The 21,704-nt window shown below is 45.9% G+C and overlaps 2 protein-coding genes across 3 annotated transcripts in view; one reads left to right on the top strand and one right to left on the bottom strand.

Moving 5' to 3' along the window:
* Positions 1 to 8,458, top strand: part of COL17A1 (collagen type XVII alpha 1 chain) — a 41,651-nt gene extending 33,193 nt beyond the window's left edge. Inside the window, exons 36-53 of the mRNA XM_067022752.1 lie at positions 923 to 1,119; positions 1,227 to 1,332; positions 1,664 to 1,690; positions 2,017 to 2,049; positions 2,130 to 2,204; positions 2,514 to 2,564; positions 3,037 to 3,162; positions 3,820 to 3,957; positions 4,295 to 4,363; positions 4,678 to 4,818; positions 5,336 to 5,425; positions 5,526 to 5,636; positions 6,120 to 6,266; positions 6,550 to 6,873; positions 7,364 to 7,501; positions 7,745 to 7,807; positions 7,961 to 8,041; positions 8,406 to 8,458. Coding sequence (XP_066878853.1) covers positions 923 to 1,119; positions 1,227 to 1,332; positions 1,664 to 1,690; positions 2,017 to 2,049; positions 2,130 to 2,204; positions 2,514 to 2,564; positions 3,037 to 3,162; positions 3,820 to 3,957; positions 4,295 to 4,363; positions 4,678 to 4,818; positions 5,336 to 5,425; positions 5,526 to 5,636; positions 6,120 to 6,266; positions 6,550 to 6,873; positions 7,364 to 7,501; positions 7,745 to 7,807; positions 7,961 to 8,041; positions 8,406 to 8,458 — 1,970 coding nt within the window. The remainder of the gene's footprint in view (positions 1 to 922; positions 1,120 to 1,226; positions 1,333 to 1,663; positions 1,691 to 2,016; positions 2,050 to 2,129; positions 2,205 to 2,513; positions 2,565 to 3,036; positions 3,163 to 3,819; positions 3,958 to 4,294; positions 4,364 to 4,677; positions 4,819 to 5,335; positions 5,426 to 5,525; positions 5,637 to 6,119; positions 6,267 to 6,549; positions 6,874 to 7,363; positions 7,502 to 7,744; positions 7,808 to 7,960; positions 8,042 to 8,405) is intronic.
* Positions 8,459 to 12,137: 3,679 nt separating this feature from the next.
* SLK (STE20 like kinase) overlaps positions 12,138 to 21,704 on the bottom strand; it is a 55,298-nt gene continuing 45,731 nt past the window's right edge. Inside the window, exons 14-19 of one of the 2 annotated variants that reach the window (XM_059054331.2) lie at positions 20,506 to 20,635; positions 19,761 to 19,885; positions 19,055 to 19,243; positions 18,376 to 18,501; positions 17,316 to 17,429; positions 12,138 to 14,097 (exon numbers count right to left, since the gene is read on the bottom strand). In XM_059054331.2, the coding sequence (XP_058910314.1) occupies positions 13,951 to 14,097; positions 17,316 to 17,429; positions 18,376 to 18,501; positions 19,055 to 19,243; positions 19,761 to 19,885; positions 20,506 to 20,635 (831 nt within the window). In that variant the 3' untranslated portion in view covers positions 12,138 to 13,950. The remainder of the gene's footprint in view (positions 14,098 to 17,315; positions 17,430 to 18,375; positions 18,502 to 19,054; positions 19,244 to 19,760; positions 19,886 to 20,505; positions 20,636 to 21,704) is intronic. The other variant, XM_059054330.2, reaches the window with a different exon arrangement.

Genomic DNA, 21,704 nt, shown 5'->3' on the forward strand with positions numbered 1-21,704 from the left:
CTCTCCGCCCGTGAGTGCCACCGTGTTCTCTGGGACAGGTGACACAGGGGTGGGAGCGGGAGAGGTGGCCATGCACTGGGGCCTGCGGCAGCTGCACCAGTGAGTCATCGTGAGCCCCAATGTAAGGATGGCCAGTTCCTCTGAAACGCAGTGCTCGCTGAGAAGGAACAGCAGGGGTTTTATCAGCTGTGGAGGATGAGTCACAGGGGATGGCACAGCTGTCAGAGAGGCTCTCCGGATTTCAGGAGGACGAGGGTCACATGGGGCCTCTGAACCCAGCCCTGTGAGTGCGACTGGAGGAGTCCTGAATCCCCCACACCATGAAAAACGACGAGGGTCCCTGTGTTCTCAGCCACAGGCCCGGCCTGGGAGCGCTGACTCCTGGGTCCTCCGGCTCCCAGAGCCCTTTAAAGAACCCAGGCAGAGATGCCGCTGGGCCTCCCACCTGGGCACCTGGACACTTGAACAGCAAAGACAACGCCAGCCCTGGTCTAACAGTCACCATGTGCCTGGCGCTGTTCCTTGTCATCCCACTGAGTCTGCACAAGGCCTTGTGATGTAGATCTTGGGCCTCTGGTTTACCAGTGGATGAAGCTGAGGCTGAAAGGTCAAGACCTTGCCCGCAAGCCGGCAGTGATGAGGCAGGATTTGAACTCAGGTTGTCTGGCACCGAAGCCATGCCCTTAATCATCACTGCCCACCCCCATCAGCCACCAGGAAGCTCGGCTCAGCCCCGGCCTGCCTCTGAGCACAAGGCACCTCTAGCAGGGGCGGGTCTTGGAGGGCCCTGTACCACGACCCATGACCCATGGCCTGGCGTGTGGGTGTGAGCCCCGGTGCCGAGGATCCTGCTGAGGGCTGAGGCTGGCGGAGAGCAGCCTCATGACAGCTTTTGCTCATTTCTGGTTTCTCCTTTCCACAGAGGGTCTTGACTTACGAGGTCCCCCAGGCCCACCTGGGCCACCAGGTGAGCACCTCAGGGATCTCTGGAAGGTGGGGAATTTGGGGGGCAGGGGGCTCAAGGCACTTAGTGAGGAAGCCAAGATCCTGGGTTCAGCATTGCCTCTTCCTCACCCTCTTCTACAGGACCACCCACCCCAGGACCCCAAGGCCCAGCAGGTGAGAGCTGGGTAGTGGGAGGTGAGAGGCGATGGGTCCCAGAGCCCAGGCTTCTTCTGGGCCGGCTCTGAGGAAAGAGCTTCTCTGTCACTTCTGCTTCTGGGCAGAGTGTTCCTGGCCCACCTCTTGGCATTGATAGGTCTTGGGTGCTCTCTTATCTAGGGGAAGGCTTGCCAGGCCCACCTGGCCCCACAGGCCCCAAGGGAGAGCAAGGTGAGTACAGTGTCTTAGGGTGCGCAGGAGCCTGTGTGTACCCCTGCTGACCCAGCTGGTGGCCGGGAGAGTTCGGATGAGGCTGGACGAGCGGGCCTTCATCCTCCTGCCCTATCCCATTAGCAGCTCAGCAGCCTGCAGCAGGGGGTGGGGGGTGGTCAGAAGCTCTGCAAAGAATATCCACCTCTGCCTTGTCCTGATGGGAGGAGAGCCATGAGGAACCCTAAGCCCCGAGTCTGCCCTGGCCCTGGAGCCCCGACCCCTTCCCCATGGGCCCCTTGAAGTCACAGCATCTGGGTGGGACATGTCTTGCGACTGTCTTCTCCTCCAGGTGCCCCAGGCCCCCGAGGACACCAAGGTACAGTAGAACTGGCATCAAGCAAACCTGGGGTAGGAGTGGGAGTGGCAAAGGCTGACCTTCCAAGATCCCTGAGCTTCTTGAGTTTGGTCCAGATGAGGGTAGATCAGAGTGTGTCTCTGTTGGTTGAGAACGTGCGTGCGTGCCTGTGTGTGTGTGCGTGTGTGCGTGTGATTGTGCGGCAGCTCTAGATACTACCCGAGGGCTGGTGCTGCCCCAGCCATCATGAATCTTGGGGACCCTCGGGAGGGAGGTGGTGTCTTGGGCTGGGGCACGGGGAGAGGGAGGCCGGCACAGCTGACTGTCCCCTCTGCTGTGTCCCTCAGGCGAGCGAGGCCCCCCAGGATTCTCAGCCTCAGGTAAGTGCTGAGCCCCCCGCTGCCGCCTCTGCCGGAGCCTGTCCCCACCTGGCTGACTGCACTGTGTTGTTGGCCTCCAGGCTCCAGTTCTCTCGGACTCAACCTACAAGGACCGCCAGGACCGCCTGGCCCTCAGGGACCCAAGGGTGACAGAGGTCAGTGAAGACGGGGAGGAGTGGGAGCAAAGCTGGCTCCCAGAGCCCGAATAGAGGGCAGCGAGTACTTGCTGATGCTACAGCCTTGGGAGGAAGAAGAGGCTGAAGAGAGGAGAGCCTGGAGGGAGGAAGGGACTGGTGTAGGGTGACAGTCTCTGTCCAGGGAAGCTGTGACACCGTTGCAGAAATGAGACTGAGAAACATGGGACAGTTGTTGAGCCACAGCTGACAGTGTGGTTGAACTTGAGGAACCAGGGGAGACTTCCTGGAAGAGGTGATGCAAACAGAGCTGCTTGTTTTGGATTCCAGGTGATCCCGGAGTCCCAGGGGCTCCCGGCATTCCCAGTGGGCCCTCTCGAGGTAAGAACCAAAGGTGCCCAAAGCTCTTCTCTCCTTCTTCAAGCGAGGCTGATCATGGCAATGAGGATGTTAATTAACTAATTCATTCACTTATTCATGATTCAGTGTTGATGAGATACTTTCTCCACGTGCTGGGATCTCTGAACTGCCTTTAAGGAGGTTACAAGTTAGCGGGGGTGGGAGGGAAGGATGCCTGCATGATAAAGATGACTAGCAACGCCGATGATGAATGATGGCGAGAACACAGCCTGGGAGCTAGGGGTTCAGGGGCGAGGGAGGCCATGTGGGTGGTGAGCAGGTTGCCGAAGGAAAGGGAGGGCTCGGCCTGGGAGAGCTCCTAGGAGCTCTTTCCCACTGTCTTAGTTCTCCTACTGAGAAAGACTCTCCCTCCTCAGACTGTAAAAGCATTGCCTGGGCTCCCTTGTTGGACCCTAGGGTGGAGAGACCAACTCAGAGGCTTTCTCTCCTGCAGGGGGATCAGCATCTAGCACCATGTTCATGCAGGGCCCGCCAGGCCCACCAGGGCCCCCCGGGCCCCCAGGCTCCATCAGCAGCTCCGGCCTGGAGATTCAGCAGTACATCTCCGACTACATGCAGAGTGAGTGCCCGGCGTCTCTGAGTGGGGCAGCGTGTGTGTGTGTGTGTGTGTGTGTGTGTGTGTGTGTGTGTGTGTGTGTGTGTGTGTGTGTGTGTGTGTGTGTGTGTGTGTGTGTGTGTGTGTGTGTGTGTGTGTGTGTGTGTGTGTGTGTGTGTGTGTGTGTGTGTGTGTGTGTGTGTCCAGCACTGCAGGTCTGTGAGCTCCCGGACACCCACCTTCTCACAGCTGCCCATGTATTGATACATAGACTTGTCCTCACCCCAGCAGAGGCTCATCCACCCACATGCACGTGCGCGCACACACACACACACACACACACACACTCTTTCACACTGGTGTGCACTCCCCCGACCTCATCCGTGTGCTCTCTGTGGAGGTGAGGGTGTGAGTTCCATACATGTGGGCATCAGAGCTTTGTCAAATGGGTGGCTGACTGGAGTCTTGTTAGTCCACAGCCATGGAGATCCACCTGGCCCAGCACAGTCTGCCTCAGTTTCTCCACCTATAGCAAGGGGAGTCTAGGCTCCCTGCTGGCCCTGCCTTGGCCCCTGTGCAGGATGGGTGGGTGCATTTCATCAAGTACTTCAGGTCACCTCTGTGGGGAGGACACGCCCTCTCAGGGACAAGCCTGACTTTGCTTTATTTCTTTGTTGGCAGGTGACAGTATCAGGTCTTATCTATCTGGAGTTCAGGGTCCCCCGGGCCCACCTGGTCCCCCCGGGCCTGTCACCACCATCACGGGTGAGACTTTCAACTACTCAGAGCTGGCCAGCCTCGTCGTGAGCTACTTACAGAGTAAGCCTCTCCCCACCCCTGTAATGACATCTTCCTCCCAGGGTCCACGGTTATTCCTGGAGCCTCGTCTCTTAATTTGCTGTTTGCTTTGCCCTTTTTCTGAATGTGATGTTCAGTGCTGAATTCACGGTAATCAGGCCACTGAATCTAGCGTCAAAAAAGGTTTGTTCAGATTAAGAAATATAGAAATAAGAAATTATAAATAGCCTGCTAACACCCCCATGCATTCATTTCCCCCAAACGGAAACAGCTGGTTGGCCGGGTCTTTGCGATTCTGGAGTAATGAGCGCGTTGCTTCAGTACCAGCTAAGCGGGTAACCGGTTTCCTTCCCCACAGCTTCGGGGTACAGCATCAGCACGTCTTCCACCTCCGTCTCTTCTGAAGACATCCTGGCTGCACTCCAGCGTGAGTCGGCTGTGGTGGGCCAGAGGGTGGGGTGCCTTCCCTCTCTCCTGGCTGCACTTGTCAGGCACACTTGATGGTCCCTTGGGACAAGGAGCCGCTCCCTCCTCGCTCCCAGCAGCCAGCTGGAAAGGGGGCATCCATCAGCTCTCCCCTCTAAGGCCAGGCAACGGGGCAGGAGCCCCTTCAGCTACCAGAAGCTTGTTGATGTCCGCCTGGGGGTCTGAGAACCCCCAGCTCACACTCACTCTGGCCAGTCTGTGGGGAGGTTAGGCTGGACATGTGGTTCATACTGGCGCCTCCTCCTCTCCTTTCAGGGGATGATGTGCGTCAGTATCTACGGCAGTACTTGATGGGCCCTCGGGGTCCCCCAGGGCCACCAGGAGCCAGTGGAGATGGGTCCCTCCAGTCTTTGGACTACGCAGAGCTCAGCAGCCGCATCCTGAGCTACATGTCCAGTGAGCGTCCGCCTCCGTGGCAGGGCGGGCAGGAGGGCGGGTGCAGGACATCCCGGAAATGGCCCCCTGGCCCTCTCCCGCCAGGCTGCACCCAACCCGGAGGGATGGGGGGCACTTCAGAGCTGTTCAAACCTGTGGCTCCAGAGCAGGTCAAAGAGCTTGGCGAGGGAAGCCAGGAGGAGTGTCCCGGGCCCCGTCCTGCACACGACTCACACACACTTCTCTACACACACACGCACACGTGCACACCCCCACACAGCCAGCAGGAGGAGGGCTGTGGGCACTTCTGACCCGCACTCTTCCCCGGCCCTGGGGCCTCCCCTCCGCGGTACCGTTACCCAGGGTCTCGCGTCTGCGTTACTCTCTGCGGATCTCTTCCGCTGCCCCGCCCCGCCCCGCCCCGCCCCAGGCCCCACTCCGTTCAGGTTGCTTGTCTGTCCTCCCCTCTGACACGGTGTTTCCATCTGCCCTTCCCTGTCTGATCTGCTTCCATCGCAACTTGGGATTTGCTCCGCAGGCTCCGGAGTCAGCATTGGGCTTCCTGGCCCCCCAGGGCCCCCAGGCTTGCCAGGAACATCCTACGAGGAGCTCCTCTCCTTGCTCCAAGGTAGGGCCGAGCAGGGCCATCTGATCGAGTGCTTCGGGGTGGAGGGCAGAGCTCCTTGGCCCAGGCTGTGACCGATCCTTGCTCTTCCTTGGTGTCTCAGGGTCTGAATTCAGAGGCATTGTTGGGCCCCCAGGTCCCCCTGGGCCACCAGGGCTCCCAGGCAGCGCGTGGTCCAGCATCAGCATGGAGGACCTCTCGTCCTACCTGCAGAGTAAGGAGTGAGGCAGGCGAGGGCTGCAGCCTGACCTCCAGGGCTCCCGCGGGTCTGAGCCAGGGCCGCCACGGAGGGCTCAGCTCAGGCACCAGTCCTCCTAGAGCGGGTACAGGGCCGGGCTTTGGGGCCCTGGAGGGGGACACACTTGACGTTGAGGTGCTTTCAGCCCTGGCAGGGGGAGAAGTGGGGGGACACCATGTGTCCAAGTCACAAGAGAACGCAGGGGCCAGCGGGTGCCCAGGTGCCCAGCTGGCAGCTCCAACTCCCAGCGGCAGAAGGGCTGAGGGGAAGGGATATGATTGGGGTTGAATGAGGCCCGGGACTGGGGGTGGAGGGCAACGGGGAGCAGTCACTGCAGGGGTGGACGGGACGCGCGTAGAGGCCTCCCTCACCGCCCCCTTCCAGACGGGGCCAGGCTGGGCATTCCGCAGTCCTGGCGGGGGATCCCTGATCTTTCTCTTTCTCTTGCCCCCTGCTCAGCTGCTGGCTTGTCATCCATCCCAGGCCCTCCTGGCCCCCCTGGCCCCCCAGGCCCTCGAGGGCCCCCGGGTGTCTCAGGAGCTCTGGTGACATATGCAGCTGAAAACAGCGACAACTTCCGGAGTGAGCTGATCAGCTACCTCACAAGTGGGTGTCCCTGACGTCACTCTCCCTCCTCCATCCCCTCCCGGACCACACTTCTCCCTGTGAGAGGGGCAGCCAGCCGGGGCTTGAAGGGAACTGGAGGCCAAGCACATAAGCCGCCCTGGTCGGTGGAGGAAGCCCGGCTTCCTCCCAGCCCACACGCTCCGGCTCGGGGCGAGTTCACATCCTGCTCAGGGGTGTTGAGGCCCTGGGAGAGACACCCCCAAACCCCACTTCTCTCTCTCCCTCAGACCTGGCCCCCACTAACGCCGCTTCTTCCCCACAGGTCCTGACGTGCGCGGCTTCATCGTCGGCCCGCCGGGTCCTCCCGGGCCCCGGGGTCCCCCCGGGGACAGCTCCTACAGCCGGGGCAGCAGCTCCTCTTCTCTCAGTCGGGCCTCTTCCTCCAGCTCCTCCATGGGCGTAGGAGGAGCCAGCGGAGGCTCCCTGGGCGAAGGGGGAGCCTTTGGCCTGGATGTGGGCCTGGGCCGAGGTTATGGGGCAGGGGCAGAACGCAGCACGTACGGCGGTGACGGTGGATTCGGGGCCGGCTTTGCTGGAGGTCTGGATTACAACGAGCTGGCCGTTCGGGTGTCTGACAGCTTGCAGCGTAAGTGGGGACACATAGGCTTCAGCGCTGCAGGGTTACGGGAGCATGTGAGCATCTCCACATCCAGGAGGACAGCAGTTCTGCAATCAGACGGGCAGGGACTGAAGACAAGCTTAGTTCAAGGGGCCCAGTCAGGACTGGAACCTATGCTGCAGGGAACAGAGGTGCTGGGGTCTTTGTCCTTTGCTTTCCCAGAAGAGTCTATGACTGTGAAGGTTTTCTGGTGGGGCTGGGGGAAGGTCGTTGACTAAGAAGCCCTTTCCCGGGTGGCTCACCAGCACAGCTACGCAGTAAAAGGCCTGTGAAACAAGCCCACGGAGGCGAGACGTGCCTGTCAACAGGGGAGACTAAGGAGGCCCTTCCCTCGCTGCCGCATAGAAGAGTGTGACTGGGATGGGAGCCAGGTAGTCAGAGGGCACCGTGCTCCCACCGCGGAGCGGGTGCCAGGTGAGCCCTGCTCTCTGTGCCCACCACACTCTGCTGTTTACAGGTCAGGGCCTGCTCCAAGGGATGGCCTACACCGTGCGGGGCCCGCCAGGCCTGCCTGGGCCCCAGGGGCCCCCTGGCATCAGCAAGGTCTTCTCCGCCTACAGCAACGTGACCGAGGACCTCATGGACTTTTTCAGAAGTAAGGGCATCCCCCGATCACTTTCCCAACACTTCACTTGCCGTGTGGTCTGCTCCACAGAAACCAGTCTCCCCAACAACCTTGTTAACACTTGAGATGCTGAAAATCGGATAAATTCTAAACCGTTTTCTTCTTACAAGTCCAAACTCTACCACTACCTGCCTGTGTTAGTCTGAACAAATCACTTTACTTCCCAAGCTCCAGGGTGAGCTCTCGTCTAAGGCCAGTTTCTCCCCCTTGCAGCTTATGGAGCCATCCCAGGACCCCCTGGGCAGAGGGGAGAGATGGGCATCCCTGGACCCAAAGGTAAGTGGTGGCAGGAGACAGCCACCAGGATCCCGTGTTAACGACTGCCTCTTGTGGGAAGCAGCTCCCTTGCCAGCGCTGTGCTGGGAACATGTGCGGCTCCTTCAGGTCCTGCACTGCCTCGCTTAGCCGTGCTCCCTTCTGTCCTCCTAGGTGAGAGGGGCCCTGCTGGGCCACCAGGTCAGCCTGGGCCACCCGGCCCTCGAGGACACAAGGGAGAAAAAGGAGACAAAGGTAAGCCTCACTTGCCACAGTTTCTGGAGTGCTGGGAAGCAGGCCACACGTTCCAGAGCAAGTCTGAAAATTTTAGGCAAATGCCAGTTACGAAAGGCAGTTACTGGCAACAGCATACTTTGTGTAACGATCAAATGAACAGCCAGGGAGAAAGGAAGAAGAATGTCAATGCAGGGAGGAAAAGGAGAACGAACCAAGCTGGTAATGAAATAGGGTAATCAATTTAAATCAATTGATAGTCTTACAAAAGAGTTCATCTTTCAAGCCGGTTTTGTAGTAGTCACAGTTACTGTAATTACCCAAGCAAAAGTCCCCACAGACCACAGGACATTTTCTAACTTCCCATTCATCTTCCAACTTCTAGGTGACCAAGTCTATGCTGGCCGGAGAAGGAGAAGCATTGCCGTCAAGCCATGAGCGACCCTTGGCGGAACGGCCGCCTGGACCAGTTCTTGCATTGGCTTATGGCGCTTATGGCAAGACCTCTCCAGAGGGTAAAAGCTGGAATCTCACTGTCCTACTGAGGCAGCACAGCAAATAGTCAACTAGAACCCTTATCTCAGTCTGGAGCAAAATATGTGTACGTAGAATTCAGTCCAAGGTACACAGTCTGAAACAGCTTTATGGCGTAGACTCAACAGTGGCCTGCGCGTGCAGTGTGGTAGGATGAAGCTGGCCTCCCTGCTGTCCAGGCCTGAGCTCCTCGGCTTTTTTAATACTGAGTTCAAGCCCCAGCCAAGGAAAGCCAGGTACATAAAAGTTGTTTCAGGAGCCCTTGAGCTTCACCTTAAAAATGAGCCCAGAAAAATGGAAGATGGGATGGGGGGTGCCTTCCTGGGAGCCACTCAATGGGACTGTTCTGGTCAACACTGCAAGGCTGTGCTCTCAGCTCCTTTCTCCCCTCTTCACTCTGCATTCTCTAGTCATAGAAAAAAACTGACTCAGCTGAAAAACTTAAGAAATCCACTTCCCCTGAAGGTGGTGACAGGGTTTCTACTAGTTATTTCTCACTATGTATCACATTCCCACTTAGGAAGTTTGTTTGATTGCAGCTATAATCTGTCTCCATAGGTCCACGCTAGAGTTGATAGTATGTTACACTGAACTAGGTTGCAGCCGATAGGAAGAGACAGGCAGGGGGCAAGGAGGAAAGAAGGGGGGGGGAGGGAGAGCAGACTGCCTGACACCGGAAGCCGGCACCCCTGCTCTGCACTTAGGAAACCCATGGAGGACTGGGCGCAGTTGGTTTTATTGCACTTTTCAATGTCTACAAACATTCATGTGGTCTATTAGATGAGTCATTTCAATTGCAAAATTTCCAATTAAAGGGTTTTTTCTTTTTTAATATGTTTAATGTGATCCATCTAACCAAAAAAAAAAAAAAAAAAAAAACAAGGGAGGGGAGGAGGGAAGAAGGCAAGAGGGAAAGAAAGAAAATATTTTCAGTTAATTAAGTTTGGCATTTTACTGTCTAATGAAAACTGACTATGTATAATGAATGACTGCATCGTGCCTTTTTCATATTTTAGTTTTACCTAAAGGCTGACTCAATTTGTCTTTGTAATAGTAGCTTTAGAAGCTCAAGTATTATATCCCCTTTAATGATTCTTATCTTGATTAACCAGACATTTGAGTTTTGTCCTAGTTATGAGATTTGCCTATCCAAGCTATCCAAAAGTCTTCATAGAATCCTATGCCCAAGAGAAATAGGGTAAAAGCCCAAACTTGCTAGCTTCTCTGGACAGCACCCAGATATGAGATATGTCCTCAGCTGGATGGCGGTGGCTCTTAGCCTCTTTTGTTTCACTGAAAAAAAAAAAAAAAAGTCAAGCATGAGCTCCACAGTCTGCAATGCTATCCTGGATTAGAAAATGACATGCTGTGCCTCCCTCCATCCAAGCTGACCACTTGCCAAGTGGTCAGCCCAGTATGTCTACTGAATCTTGCGTGAATGTATGAAGGATGAAAAGAGGTTGTTTTTAGCAGAAGTGACGTCACAGTTTGTGAACTGTTTGGTGAGAAAAATCCATTCCAAGGGGAAAAAAGGACATTAAAAAAAGGTATATATACATATGTCGAGGGAAATATTTTAAGCACCACCCAAAGGCGGGGTTTGGGCAATGAAAGACACTCCCAAGTTACCAGTTAAAAGGACCCTCTTGTGTGTGATGACTACAGATGTTCTGGAATACTAGTAAGTCCGAACAGTCAGAAGATCTGGAGGACTGCGAGTTTTAAAATATAATTAGGATTTTTAAAAATGCTACAAAAAAAAAAAAAAAAAAAAAATGCTACAAAATGTCCTCATGCAGGACAATCTACTTTCAAATATTCTCAATAAAAGACTGCTTCCCAAAGTAGATTAAGAAATAACTTTATTTTTCATTTGCCAACCCCATGATTGAAAAGACATGTTGCTCCCAAACAGACAAGAGGCATTTTCTGAAACAAAATTCTTTCTGAAAATTTAGCTTGTGAAGTTATTACACTGCAAATCAGAGAAGGATTACAAAAAGCTACAGCCAACATTTAAAACTGGTATCACATTCTACCCCAAGCTTAGTAACAGAAGTTTTAAAGCTGTATCAAAACCATGTCAGCTACAGGATAGCAACAATAGTGGCATTAATTGTTGCGCCTTCAACTTAAGAAAAGCATTTAAAATATCCCATTTCCTATAAAAGATCATTTCCCAGGAAAGAACTGATTTATTCAACCAGAAGCCTATTAGAACTGGAACTACAGAGCTCGCCGCCTCCACCTCACAGCTCTACATTTCCCTGTAATCAACAATATCTCTAGCTAATCATTTGACAGAATTTGGCTTCTCAGAAGAGTCTTTGTCATTTAAGCACAGTGTGGAATGGGGAAAAAAGTGTGTAGTTACAAGGGAACTAGGAGACTACAAAAGACAATCGCTTCTGAAACTCACTGATGCTCAAGAAATCAGAGACCCTCCATTACAGTGGGTCTCATATGCCTGAGAGCTTTGTGCTTGAGGAAACACTACTTAGAGGTAGCTCTGGTTCTGGTTTGTATTTAATTACTATTTGCTGTATCCTGTCACAGGAAAGTTTCAACATTTTCAGCACGGTATAAGCACTCCAAATTTCCTCCCTACCCACCCTATAGCTTCCCCATAGAAAACGGTAAGAAAAAGCTTAACTGTGAGTCCATATAGTATAGCGGCTAATTCAGCAATTCACACCCAACCATGGATTGACAGGACTAGGAAAGGCAACCTGGTGCAACGAGCTCCATGAGCTAGACCTGCAGAAGCGTGGTGGCCTGGGTGTCCACGGCACGCAGGAAGAGGAGGGGAGGCTGAGTAATTAGGGGGCACACATGGAGAATTTCTTCTATGCATTTCATAGCACATTCTGCCACAGCAACAGAACCACCAACTCAGGAATGCATTCGACTGGACTCTGATTTCAAAGATGTCTGTGTCCCTCCCCAACCCCCCACCTACACTTCACGCAAGAGAGAAGGATCACTCTTCTGTACGTGAATACAGGGCCTAGCAAGAAGTGGGCAGGGATGGGTACAAACAGCACGGTCTATACAACAAAAAATACCTTTTGAAAAGATTTATGTAACTTTAAGTATTAAAATGAAGGTTTTACCTCTACATACGTATCATTCTGTAGTCCTGCTCCTACATGCATATGGTCTGGTCATTTTTGAAAGAGAACTCGAGCATGAACAAGGAATCCCAAGGGCAGTTTTACGGGAGAGGCAAGAGGTGCTAACAAACTTACCAGCGTGCCAATCGTTCTACTCTGAGCCTCTTTATTCAATACTCTGAATGTCAACTTGAAAGGAAGAAAAAGAACCAAATATTCAGACCAAATTAATTATGTGCCAAAAACTATTCAGCACACAGGATATCCTTTAAACGATACTGAAAAAATGTCCACTGCCTGAAGTGTTAATTTTTAAAAAGCCAATAAACTGAAAATTTCAAAGGAGAAAGTGGTATGAGAACCTTCTTCCCCTCTCCCTCTTCAAATAAATCATTAAATACACTGGGTAACATTATACTGTCATTTCTATCATAACAATATAAACAATTTCCATCATCATCCTGAACATTACTTTATAAAGATATATATTTTAAAAGGCTTTCAAAACATTTTTCAACCCAGCATTTGAGAATAAAGCATTAAAAGTTTTGTATACAGTAACACATTCATGTGATAAGTGTATGAATTTACAACCATACATAATATATATATATATGTATATATATTTATATAAAAAACAAACTTGGCCAGAAGTTAAGGCTACCTACAAAGTTGTCCAAGTAAATTATGCTTGTCAAAACAATTACAAAATTAAAATCACATGCATTTTTAAATCATCTAAACCACTGACAAAATAAAATAAGGTTCAGCATTCAAAGTTTTCAAATTAACTGCAAGAAAGTGCTACAGATATTTACATTTTCTTAACATGAATCAGTGTTCCCACAAAGTTTCATTTGCATTTTTCACGAGCCTCAAATGTAATATAACTAAAAACTGAAATTTCTACAATTTGGTACCTGGCACTCATGACAGAACAGGCGCACATGGCAGGCAGCAAGCTTTGTCTACAAATGTACTGTCTCACACCCCGAAATATGGTTTATAATACTGTTTCGACCTGACACGTGCTTGAAATTCTAACCCTCAAAACGGACTAGAGTGAACATTTCATTAATAATTACACGTATCAGCAACCTCATGATAAGAGGTTTCAGGCTTTTCCCACTCAAATCAAAGGAAATAATTTAAACATGGAACAAAACAAAACCAAAATATAAATGACTCGATCTCAAAACAATGAAAAGTCATTTCTGATATTTGCCTAAATATTTTAAATTCTTTCTTAAAAACTATTCTGAACAAATGCCTCTTTTAAGATTAATTCCATAAAAATATATTCATAAATATAACTCAGAGCCTGCCAGCCTCCAACAGTTTCAAACAGAATTTGCTAAGATGGGAGAAGTCATTTAACCAGCTCATGTATTATTTTAGGAAATAAGCTGAGATAGCTAAATCTGTATTTTTTTTAATTTGGTGAGTTTTACATTTCCAATTTGGACATCTAAAAGCTACCGTTTATTTTTTTCATCTTTCCAACTTTGTACAACATATACTTTAGGATGAAAATTTCTATCAATTGGTAATAGGAGCAAGATTTAAAAAACAATAATGCTTAATGCTAAGGGTGTTTTGTCCCTGTTGAATCAAAAAAGGAAATGCTATTTTAGACTCAACTGAAATTTAGTGTTTTAGGCACTATTTTAATAAAACGAGCACCTTTAATTATTAGCTCATGTCTAAACAGGTAATTATTTTAGACAGATTATCGAAATAATTTTTCTCTTTTAAAAGAGTTTGATGCTAACATTTAAAGATAACAGATTTATTTACTGAATCAATATCATATTTTGAGCAACTCATAGTTTTTTCATGAGAGCTGATTCACCAAAAAATTATTCCAACTCTCTACAGCAGTTTCAACTATAGATTTTAGGCATCATTGAGAAGTTAAGTCAGGAAAAAAGATATTTAGTAATACTTAAGTGACGTAACAGTGTTTTTAAAAATAACTTTAAACATTATATCTCTACCAGTTTTTCAGGTAACAGTATCTAAACAACACAATTTTTAAGATTATATACAAAAATCACCTTAGGGAATTACTGCAAGATGCTACTTTGCCAGCATGGCCCAGCATCTGTCTTAGTGCCTTTCCCTTTATCTTTGCTAAACAAATAAAACAAACAAACAAAACCCCTAGAAGGTGAGGCAGGTGATTGTCTTCGTGAGCTCTCTGATACAGACTATGGCAGAAGATGAAGAGAACAGAATGACATACTTAAAAAGACAAACCAAACCACAGAATGCTTCCCATTGTTACGAGCCAGTGGAATGCAAGCTAGGAATAGGATAGAATTTGGAAATCCGGCTCTGTGTTGATGGGTTAAGGCATTCAGACTCCCCGGTCATTTTAAAGAACACTTCCTGTTCCTGTAGTTTCCTAGCAAACTCCTCTTCCAGTGTCTTAAAAAGGAAGGGAAAAAGAAATTATGCACTGGTATTAACAGAATTTACTCTGACAGCCCGGATAAAATTATTTGCCCCAAAGACTTAGTTATCCTAAGGAAGAAGAGAGACTGCTCAACAGCCAGGACCATAGCATAGGCTGTACAGCCCTGGGTGCAAGTCCTGGCTCAGCCACATTAATGGATAACTTGGGGGCAATTACTTAACTTCTCTATATTACAGAATCATTTCATTCTTCTGCTATGAAACAGCGATAATACCATCTACTTCTACTGGGTTGCTATGAGAGGATTAAATGTGATAATAATGTACTTGACACACACTAGGTACTCAACAGATGGCATCTATTATTAACTATTGATACTAACTGTCTCGTCCACATGGAACTTACCATTTTCTATTTTTTAAATTTTGATTACTGATGTGCATGCCTTTTCTTTCACATTGAACTATAAACTGTTTGAAGGTAAGACCTAAACCAGATTCATCTTTACAACCCCACAATATGGAGCAAATATAATAAGTGCTTGATAAATATCTGAGGTATCAATTACTTTGTGGACAAGTGACTCAGGAGAAGTACTGCTGTAAAAATACAAAGTACAGGAAAAGATGGAAGGATGGGAAGGTTTCTCAGAAGAGGAAAACCATGAGCTTAGTTTCAAAGGAAAGATAAGAATTTGACAGACAGGATGAGGAAGACACGCCAGACAAAGTGAGCTCAAACAATGCACAGAGGCCGGAAACTGTGGAGTTGCTGTGAGTAACGGTGATTATACCCAGCACTGGAACATGAACTGGGAACAAAGTGGCTAGTGGGAGACGAAGCTAGAAGGCTGATATGGGCAAAGTGTGGCACTATGAAGGCTTCAAAGTCAAAGTGAGGCGTTTATATTCTACTCTGTTGGAACTGAAGATTTATCAACACCACTATGACAGTAACAGAGATGCTCTTGAGGATAAACACTCTGGTGATGGCAGGCAAGTAGGAAGAAAGGAAAGGGAACAAGAGACCAGAAGGACCATTAGGACATTACTGAACAATGTTAAGCAAAGAGTAGGAGGACAGTAAAGGGAAAGAGAAATATTATGAAATAAGAGTCAAAATTATTTGCCATCTGACTGAATGTGGGGTGTGATGGAAATGAAAGGTAATTCAGGTTTCTAGCCTAGATGTCAGTTAAGAGAACAGGAACGTTAGGAAGAACACCTGATGGTGGGAAGGACTGGAGAGAGGGGGAAAGATGAGGTGGAGATGAAGGAAAAAAGATGTTGAGTTTAGTTTTATCTCCACTGAGTTTACAATCTTTAGTCAACGTTCAACAACATTCAAGAGGTATGTACTGATCATTTACAATGTGCAGGAAATGTTCCAGAAGCTGGGTATATACCAGTGAACAACGAGATAATGTCCCCGCTTTCAAGGAGCTTACATTCTGGTGGGAGAAGACACACAATAAAGAAATGTGTCTGGTGGTGATGAATATTATGAAGAAAAACAAAGAAAGGTTGAGGGGATAGAGAGTGTTTGAGGTAGGCATTGAAGCTATATTTTATATATAGTCATCAAAAAAAGAAACCTTTGATGAGATGATAATGGGACAGAATGAATGAAATGAGGAGGAATGGAACATCCATATGGAAAATGAGAGCTGAGAGCATGAACCGATAATAAAAACAATAATATAATAACAATAACAACCATTCATTGGATCCTGACCACATCTCAAGTACTGGGACAAGTACTGTACACACATCACTTCCGTTAACTGTCTTAACAACCCCAATTAGGGAGGTAGTAACATCCTCATTTTACCAATGAGGAAAACTGGGCTCAGAAGTGTTAAGAGACAAAATTATTCAGTGTCAGCACTGAGAGTTGAACCCAGACCTGTACGACTTTATAATTCATGTTCTATACAAGTTTTGGAATTGTCCTTAAATATGCAATAGCTGAAGCCATGACAATCTACAAGATCATCAAGATAAAGAGCAGAGGTAAGAGTGTAAAACTGGAAAATGTCTACATTTCCAGTGACTAGATGACAAAGAAAGGTGATAAAGAGCACAGAGAAAGAAGAGAGTATGTCACAAAAGTCAGGTGAGAAGAAAATTTTAAGAAGATTTTTAAGAAGAACAGGTAGATAATGCCACTGGTGACCACTGTCAACCAATTCAACTGGGGAGGAATTTGAGGTGAAAGCTAGACTGCAAAGGGTGAAAGGAGGAACTGGAGAAGGGACTTCTCACTTTCACCCCTCTGTGTACCCTTTGAGTTTAGAAACACATGAATGAACTACCTATTCAAAAATGTAACAAAAAACAAAATTCAAGTTAAAAAGCCACACTATTATCACATGGTAGGTGCTAAATACATATTTCCTTGATTAACCCATTGGGTGAATGGAAGAAAGGAATGGATGAAATGTATAGCAGGCAGGAAGCCCAAGAGAAAATAAAGGTTTAAGTTTGACAGTTGGCAAAGAGAGAGAATCATACAGTAATAGCAAAGACAGAGTTGAAATGGTTGACCAGTTGGACCAGGCTAGCAGGGAGTCAAGTGCAAACAAAGAAGATAGCTGGCTGGCTGGCTGGACGGCTGGCGTGGGGTAGGAAGCCATCCCTATTTTACTAAATTGTCAATTAACACAGCACATAAGGGCCGTGTAATCTGGCTCCAGTCGACCCATCCAGACAAAGCTGTCATCCCTTCCCTCTCTCCCTCCCTAATGCCTGCACACAGGCACACACTCCCTCTGATGCTACAATGATAGGGAGCTACTTATGATTCCTGTACACATTATTTTCACTCATTCTCTTTTCTGTACTTAAACTGCCCCATTCCACTCCAATCTGTCTGTCCTCCTAGCAAGCTCTTACTCATCTAACAAGCCTCACTTGGCTTACAAGGCATCTCCTCTCTAACCCTTCCCGACTTCCCTGAGCAGACTTCAGCACTCCTCCTTTGCTGGTGGTACACTGTGCTCCTCTGTTCTGTATCTTGTGCTTACCTCCTTCAGACAAATGCTGCTACTGATCTGCAATGGCTTCTCAACTAGATTCTGAACCTTTCGGGGACAGGGACTTTGACTTTTCATCTCTGTGTCTCCTGTCCCTGACATTGTTCCTGACACATATTAGGTAAAGAGCCAACAGCTGGAGGATGGAGGGATGGATGAATGCAAGCATATTTTAATTAAAGCTTTTAAAATTACCTTTTTCCTAGGTCTCAATTTCTCTCTCCATTCCTTTAATTCTTGGCTGTGTTCCTCATCTAACTCCTTTAGTTTCTGAGTCTCATGCTCAACCAAGAGGTGGCATTTTTCATTCTGAAAATAAAGTTTGGATTTAAAAAATTTCAGATCAAGTTAGCAATTTTTCACCAATACAATTATCTTCCAAAATAATAAAGTATTCATTAAACATAAAGCTATTACTGAGGTTGAAATTCTCCTCTAACAACCAAAGGCCAAGAATTATGAAAAGAGTCATAACTTCATTTTTGCAAGTTTAGAGGCTAGATCTGTTATCCATATGAAAAGAACTTGAATGGAAAGAACTAGTTTGATCCTGATTTTCCTTCTAAGAAGGTTTACTCACAAAACTGACACTTCAGAGGGCAACTGGCAAGCATTTTATCCAATGGTACCAGAACATGGGGTTAGAAACTATTCCACTCTAGTAAATTAAGCAAATATGTAGCATATCCACAATGTACACACTACTCTGAAACTGTAAACATTTTAGAAATTATATTACATTACATTACATTATATTATATATATTAGAGAGCTGCATACCCCAGGTAAAGTTCAGAAACAGTCCTCTCTAAAGTAATGTTTAAATTCCTTAGGAAAAGAATTCTCACATTTATCACCTTTTTGAAAAACCTTGAAGAAAATGAACTATTTCTCCCTAAATAAAAAGAAATTTTAAATTCAGAATGATAACAAAAATGCCTACATCATTTTTAAACCTTTGTTCATCTTCTTTGCAAAATACACTAAAAATTCTCAATAGTACTTTTGAAAGATGCAACTTCTTATATCATAAATTAGCTTCATGTTTATACTAATCACGGCTGTGTAAGTTCTAAACAAGTGCCTGCGATACTAAACTGATCTTCCTTCGGTCTACAGAGGAAAGAAAACCTTTAAATCCCAGCATCTTCACAAGCAATGTGCAGCTTACTCTCAGTAGCTATTATTTCCTCAAAACCAGCCACCTGTACTGTGCATCTACTACCAGCTTTGCGTTCATGCTTCTGGAGCTAACCTGCAGTTGATGCAGTTCTCGGACATTGGCTTCACACTGCAACTGAAGATCCCGCATTTGATTTTCATGTTTTTGATGCTGAGCCATTCTCTCATTTTTCTGCCTCTTTTCTTCTTGACAAGCAAACTATAAATAAGAAAAACAAAAGATAAATATGGTTAACAAATAATGTAATTTCTGCATCTTCCAAAGGTGTACTAAGGAATGTAACAAAGCTTAAAGTACAATAAACTAAAGCTGCAAGTAATAATACGCTGGGCCTCAAAGCTGGAGTCTACATCATGGCTTTGGTGGGGTGTAGGGAGGTGGAGAGAGACTTCTGATTAAAACCTTGTTCCTCCTACCTGCTTAGTGACCTCAGTTAATTTGGGTGTGGGATCTGCGACTGTAGATGTATAGTGAGGCCACATGTTTGACTGAAAAGCTGGCCAAGGCATCTTATTCCCAGGGCTGGTCTTAGGACCAGCCTAGCCCTGGATCTGGTGTGGGGCATGGAAGAGAGCAGCTCTCCGTGGCCAGCATCTGAGGGAGACTGAGTTGGTATATGCCATATGTGTACAGAGCCATGGTGAACATCAATGAGCCCAAGGTAGCTCCAAATGTTTACAGCACAATTATGTGGTACTTCTAAAGGCCATTCAAAAATTTTAAACTTAAAGAGAGTAATTTGCTTATTTACTTGTTTAATTTTGTCACGATCCTGATCTGGTGTTGATGTTGGGTTAATTCTCAAACTCTTCTTAAACATGGCCATGCGAGTCTTGGCTTCACTGCGCTGAATCTTAGGCAGTCTTGCTCTTTCTTGAGTCTGTCTGTTTTTCAACTCCTCAATAAGTCGTTGATTGTAACGCTGCATTTGTTCTGTTTCCTAAGAAAGTTTCAGAGTCCAGTGATGTAGATATAATTTAATACTCAGTACCCACATGTATGCTCAAACATGTCATTTTGCTGTTGTTTCCCCAAATTACTCTCTCCCTTGTTGCATACCAACTAGCAAATTATTAGACAAAAAATAATTTATAAGAAAAATAAGCTATTAGTAATAAGAGATTTATATTGACTCTCGTATACTAAGTATAGGGAGTCCACATTTTTAAGATACCTGAACCATAAATGGAGCCAAAATAGCTAACTCTGAGAGACAAGATGAAGATTATAATGTATAAGAGGTCTTTAAGCATTGTAATTAGTTACCTTCCTTGGAATTTGTAGGAAAGAGTTTGCAATCATGACCAACATACAATTAATTACTCCAAATTTCAAAGAAATTTTAGGATAAAAGAAAGGAAACCGAAACTTTATTCTGTAAAAAATATAAGTTTCAAAAATAAATAGCTCTGCAAACTTTAAAATGAAAAAAGTGAACAAATTTTCCTTTCATTAACCTTCTCATGGCGCTTAAGTAGCTGATGTCTTTGCATAAAATACTGATCTTTAAGTTGCTGTTTGAGCAGCTGGTGTTTTTCTTGTAAGTGTCGTTCTTCAAGCTCCCAAATTGCAGCTTCTCTAGCTAGAAGAAGAAAGCAATTTCAAAATGTAACTTTGCTCTTTTTACTAATGTACTTTGGTCTTCATTTTAATATTTACATACAAGTGTTCTAATACACTAATTAATACACACGGACATTCTGAGCTATAAATTAAATACTACCAACATAAAGACAATATCCATTACCACTTTCCGTTCTGCTCTGATGTCCTGTAAACAGAGAATGCCCTACCCACAACACCAAAATTCCATTTAATCATCTTGATGAGAAAGAAAACAAATATAAGGTATTTGTTAGGGAAAATAAGTGCTTAAAATTCCATTCTATCATGTAGCCAATTTAAGTATACCAACATTGTAAGGCATAATGAGTACATAAAATTATTCAGGTATATTTCTACCATCATCTGGACAAAAAAGATGTTTTAAGGATTATATTTATGTTCACTTCTATTGCCTTAAAGGAATTTTGTATCTTGCAGTATTTCTTAATTTTATAAAGTATTTTCCTCTTATTTAAGTTGCTTCATCTTTCCCTCTACCACTCTAGCAAAAGAAAACATTCAAATAATTTCCAAGGTATATCTCTGCAATGTTTTGAGATATATATATATACACATATGCTGCATAATTTCATATACCTCTCATGAGCTGTTGTTTGTTATTCAGGCACTCTCTTTCAATATTGGCTAACTCTGCCTTCTGCTGTTGGATGATCTTTTTCAGAGAGCCATCTAATTCTTGTTGTTGCTTCTGAACAAACTCTTGTTCCTATTAGACATAGTTAACCATCAGTTAATAAGTATCTACTGAGCAAAACATCCATTTATCTATACCTCTGTATATATTAGTAATTAACAAGATTTCTGAACCAAGTTTCTAAAGTCAACTAGATTTAAAAATCACCAAAATTATATAGTATAGACATAAATGTATTAGTCACCCAATTCAAGCCCAGAAAGAAAGTACTAGAATACATAATATTCTAAACTCACTATTAAGAATAACACATACAAAAGAAGTCCATAACACACTTGTAATTAAAATGCCCTAAATCTTTGGGAAAAAAATAAATTTACAGTTTCTAAAACTGACTATTCATTTCACTAGAGTGTGGACAAAACAAGAATAAACAAGAAATGTTTTTCAGGAAGAGAGGCAATATAGAGCAAACAAGTAAAACAGATATCGGGATTTTAAACTCTCTATTTTTCTATTAATAAATAGTTAGGAAGCCATACCATGGCTACACTAACAGAGAAAGACAGTTTCTGTATCTTTAGCCTGTGCCTAAAAAGAACAATACTTTAAGGATTTAATGAGAAATAATGCATTGCTAGAGAAATGTGAACTAGAAATAGGAAAATGAGTAATATTTTATGACTCTACAAACAAAATTCCTTATAATCAGAGAATTCTACCAAAATGTATGGGATTCACTCATTCATTCAACAGTATTAACTGAGTACATACTATTTTTGCCCAAATGCCAAATTTATACTTTCAAAAAAAATCCTTCAATTACTGTATAAGGAAAGGCAATGTTAAAGTGACTTATGGTCATTATGCTAGATTATACATTTGCAGAAGGAAAGGAACCATACTCAAATAGAAGAAATGCAAATTTTTCCAGTAAACGTTTGGCTCTCCATCCCTCTCTTGGCTGTTATAGCAGTTTGTGATTAGCTCAAGGGTATTCTGATCAATTTGAGTATAGATTTAGAAATTTAGGGTTGAGCAGCACTTCACCTATAATCCCTCCTCTTGCACACCGAAGAGATGTAAAACCTCAAGATCCATTTTGGAACTATTTTTTAGGCCTTGGACAGAGTCTGACAGG

The sequence above is a fragment of the Kogia breviceps genome, chromosome 2 (genome assembly GCF_026419965.1).
Source record: "Kogia breviceps isolate mKogBre1 chromosome 2, mKogBre1 haplotype 1, whole genome shotgun sequence".
NCBI classification, from domain to species: domain Eukaryota; kingdom Metazoa; phylum Chordata; class Mammalia; order Artiodactyla; family Physeteridae; genus Kogia; species Kogia breviceps.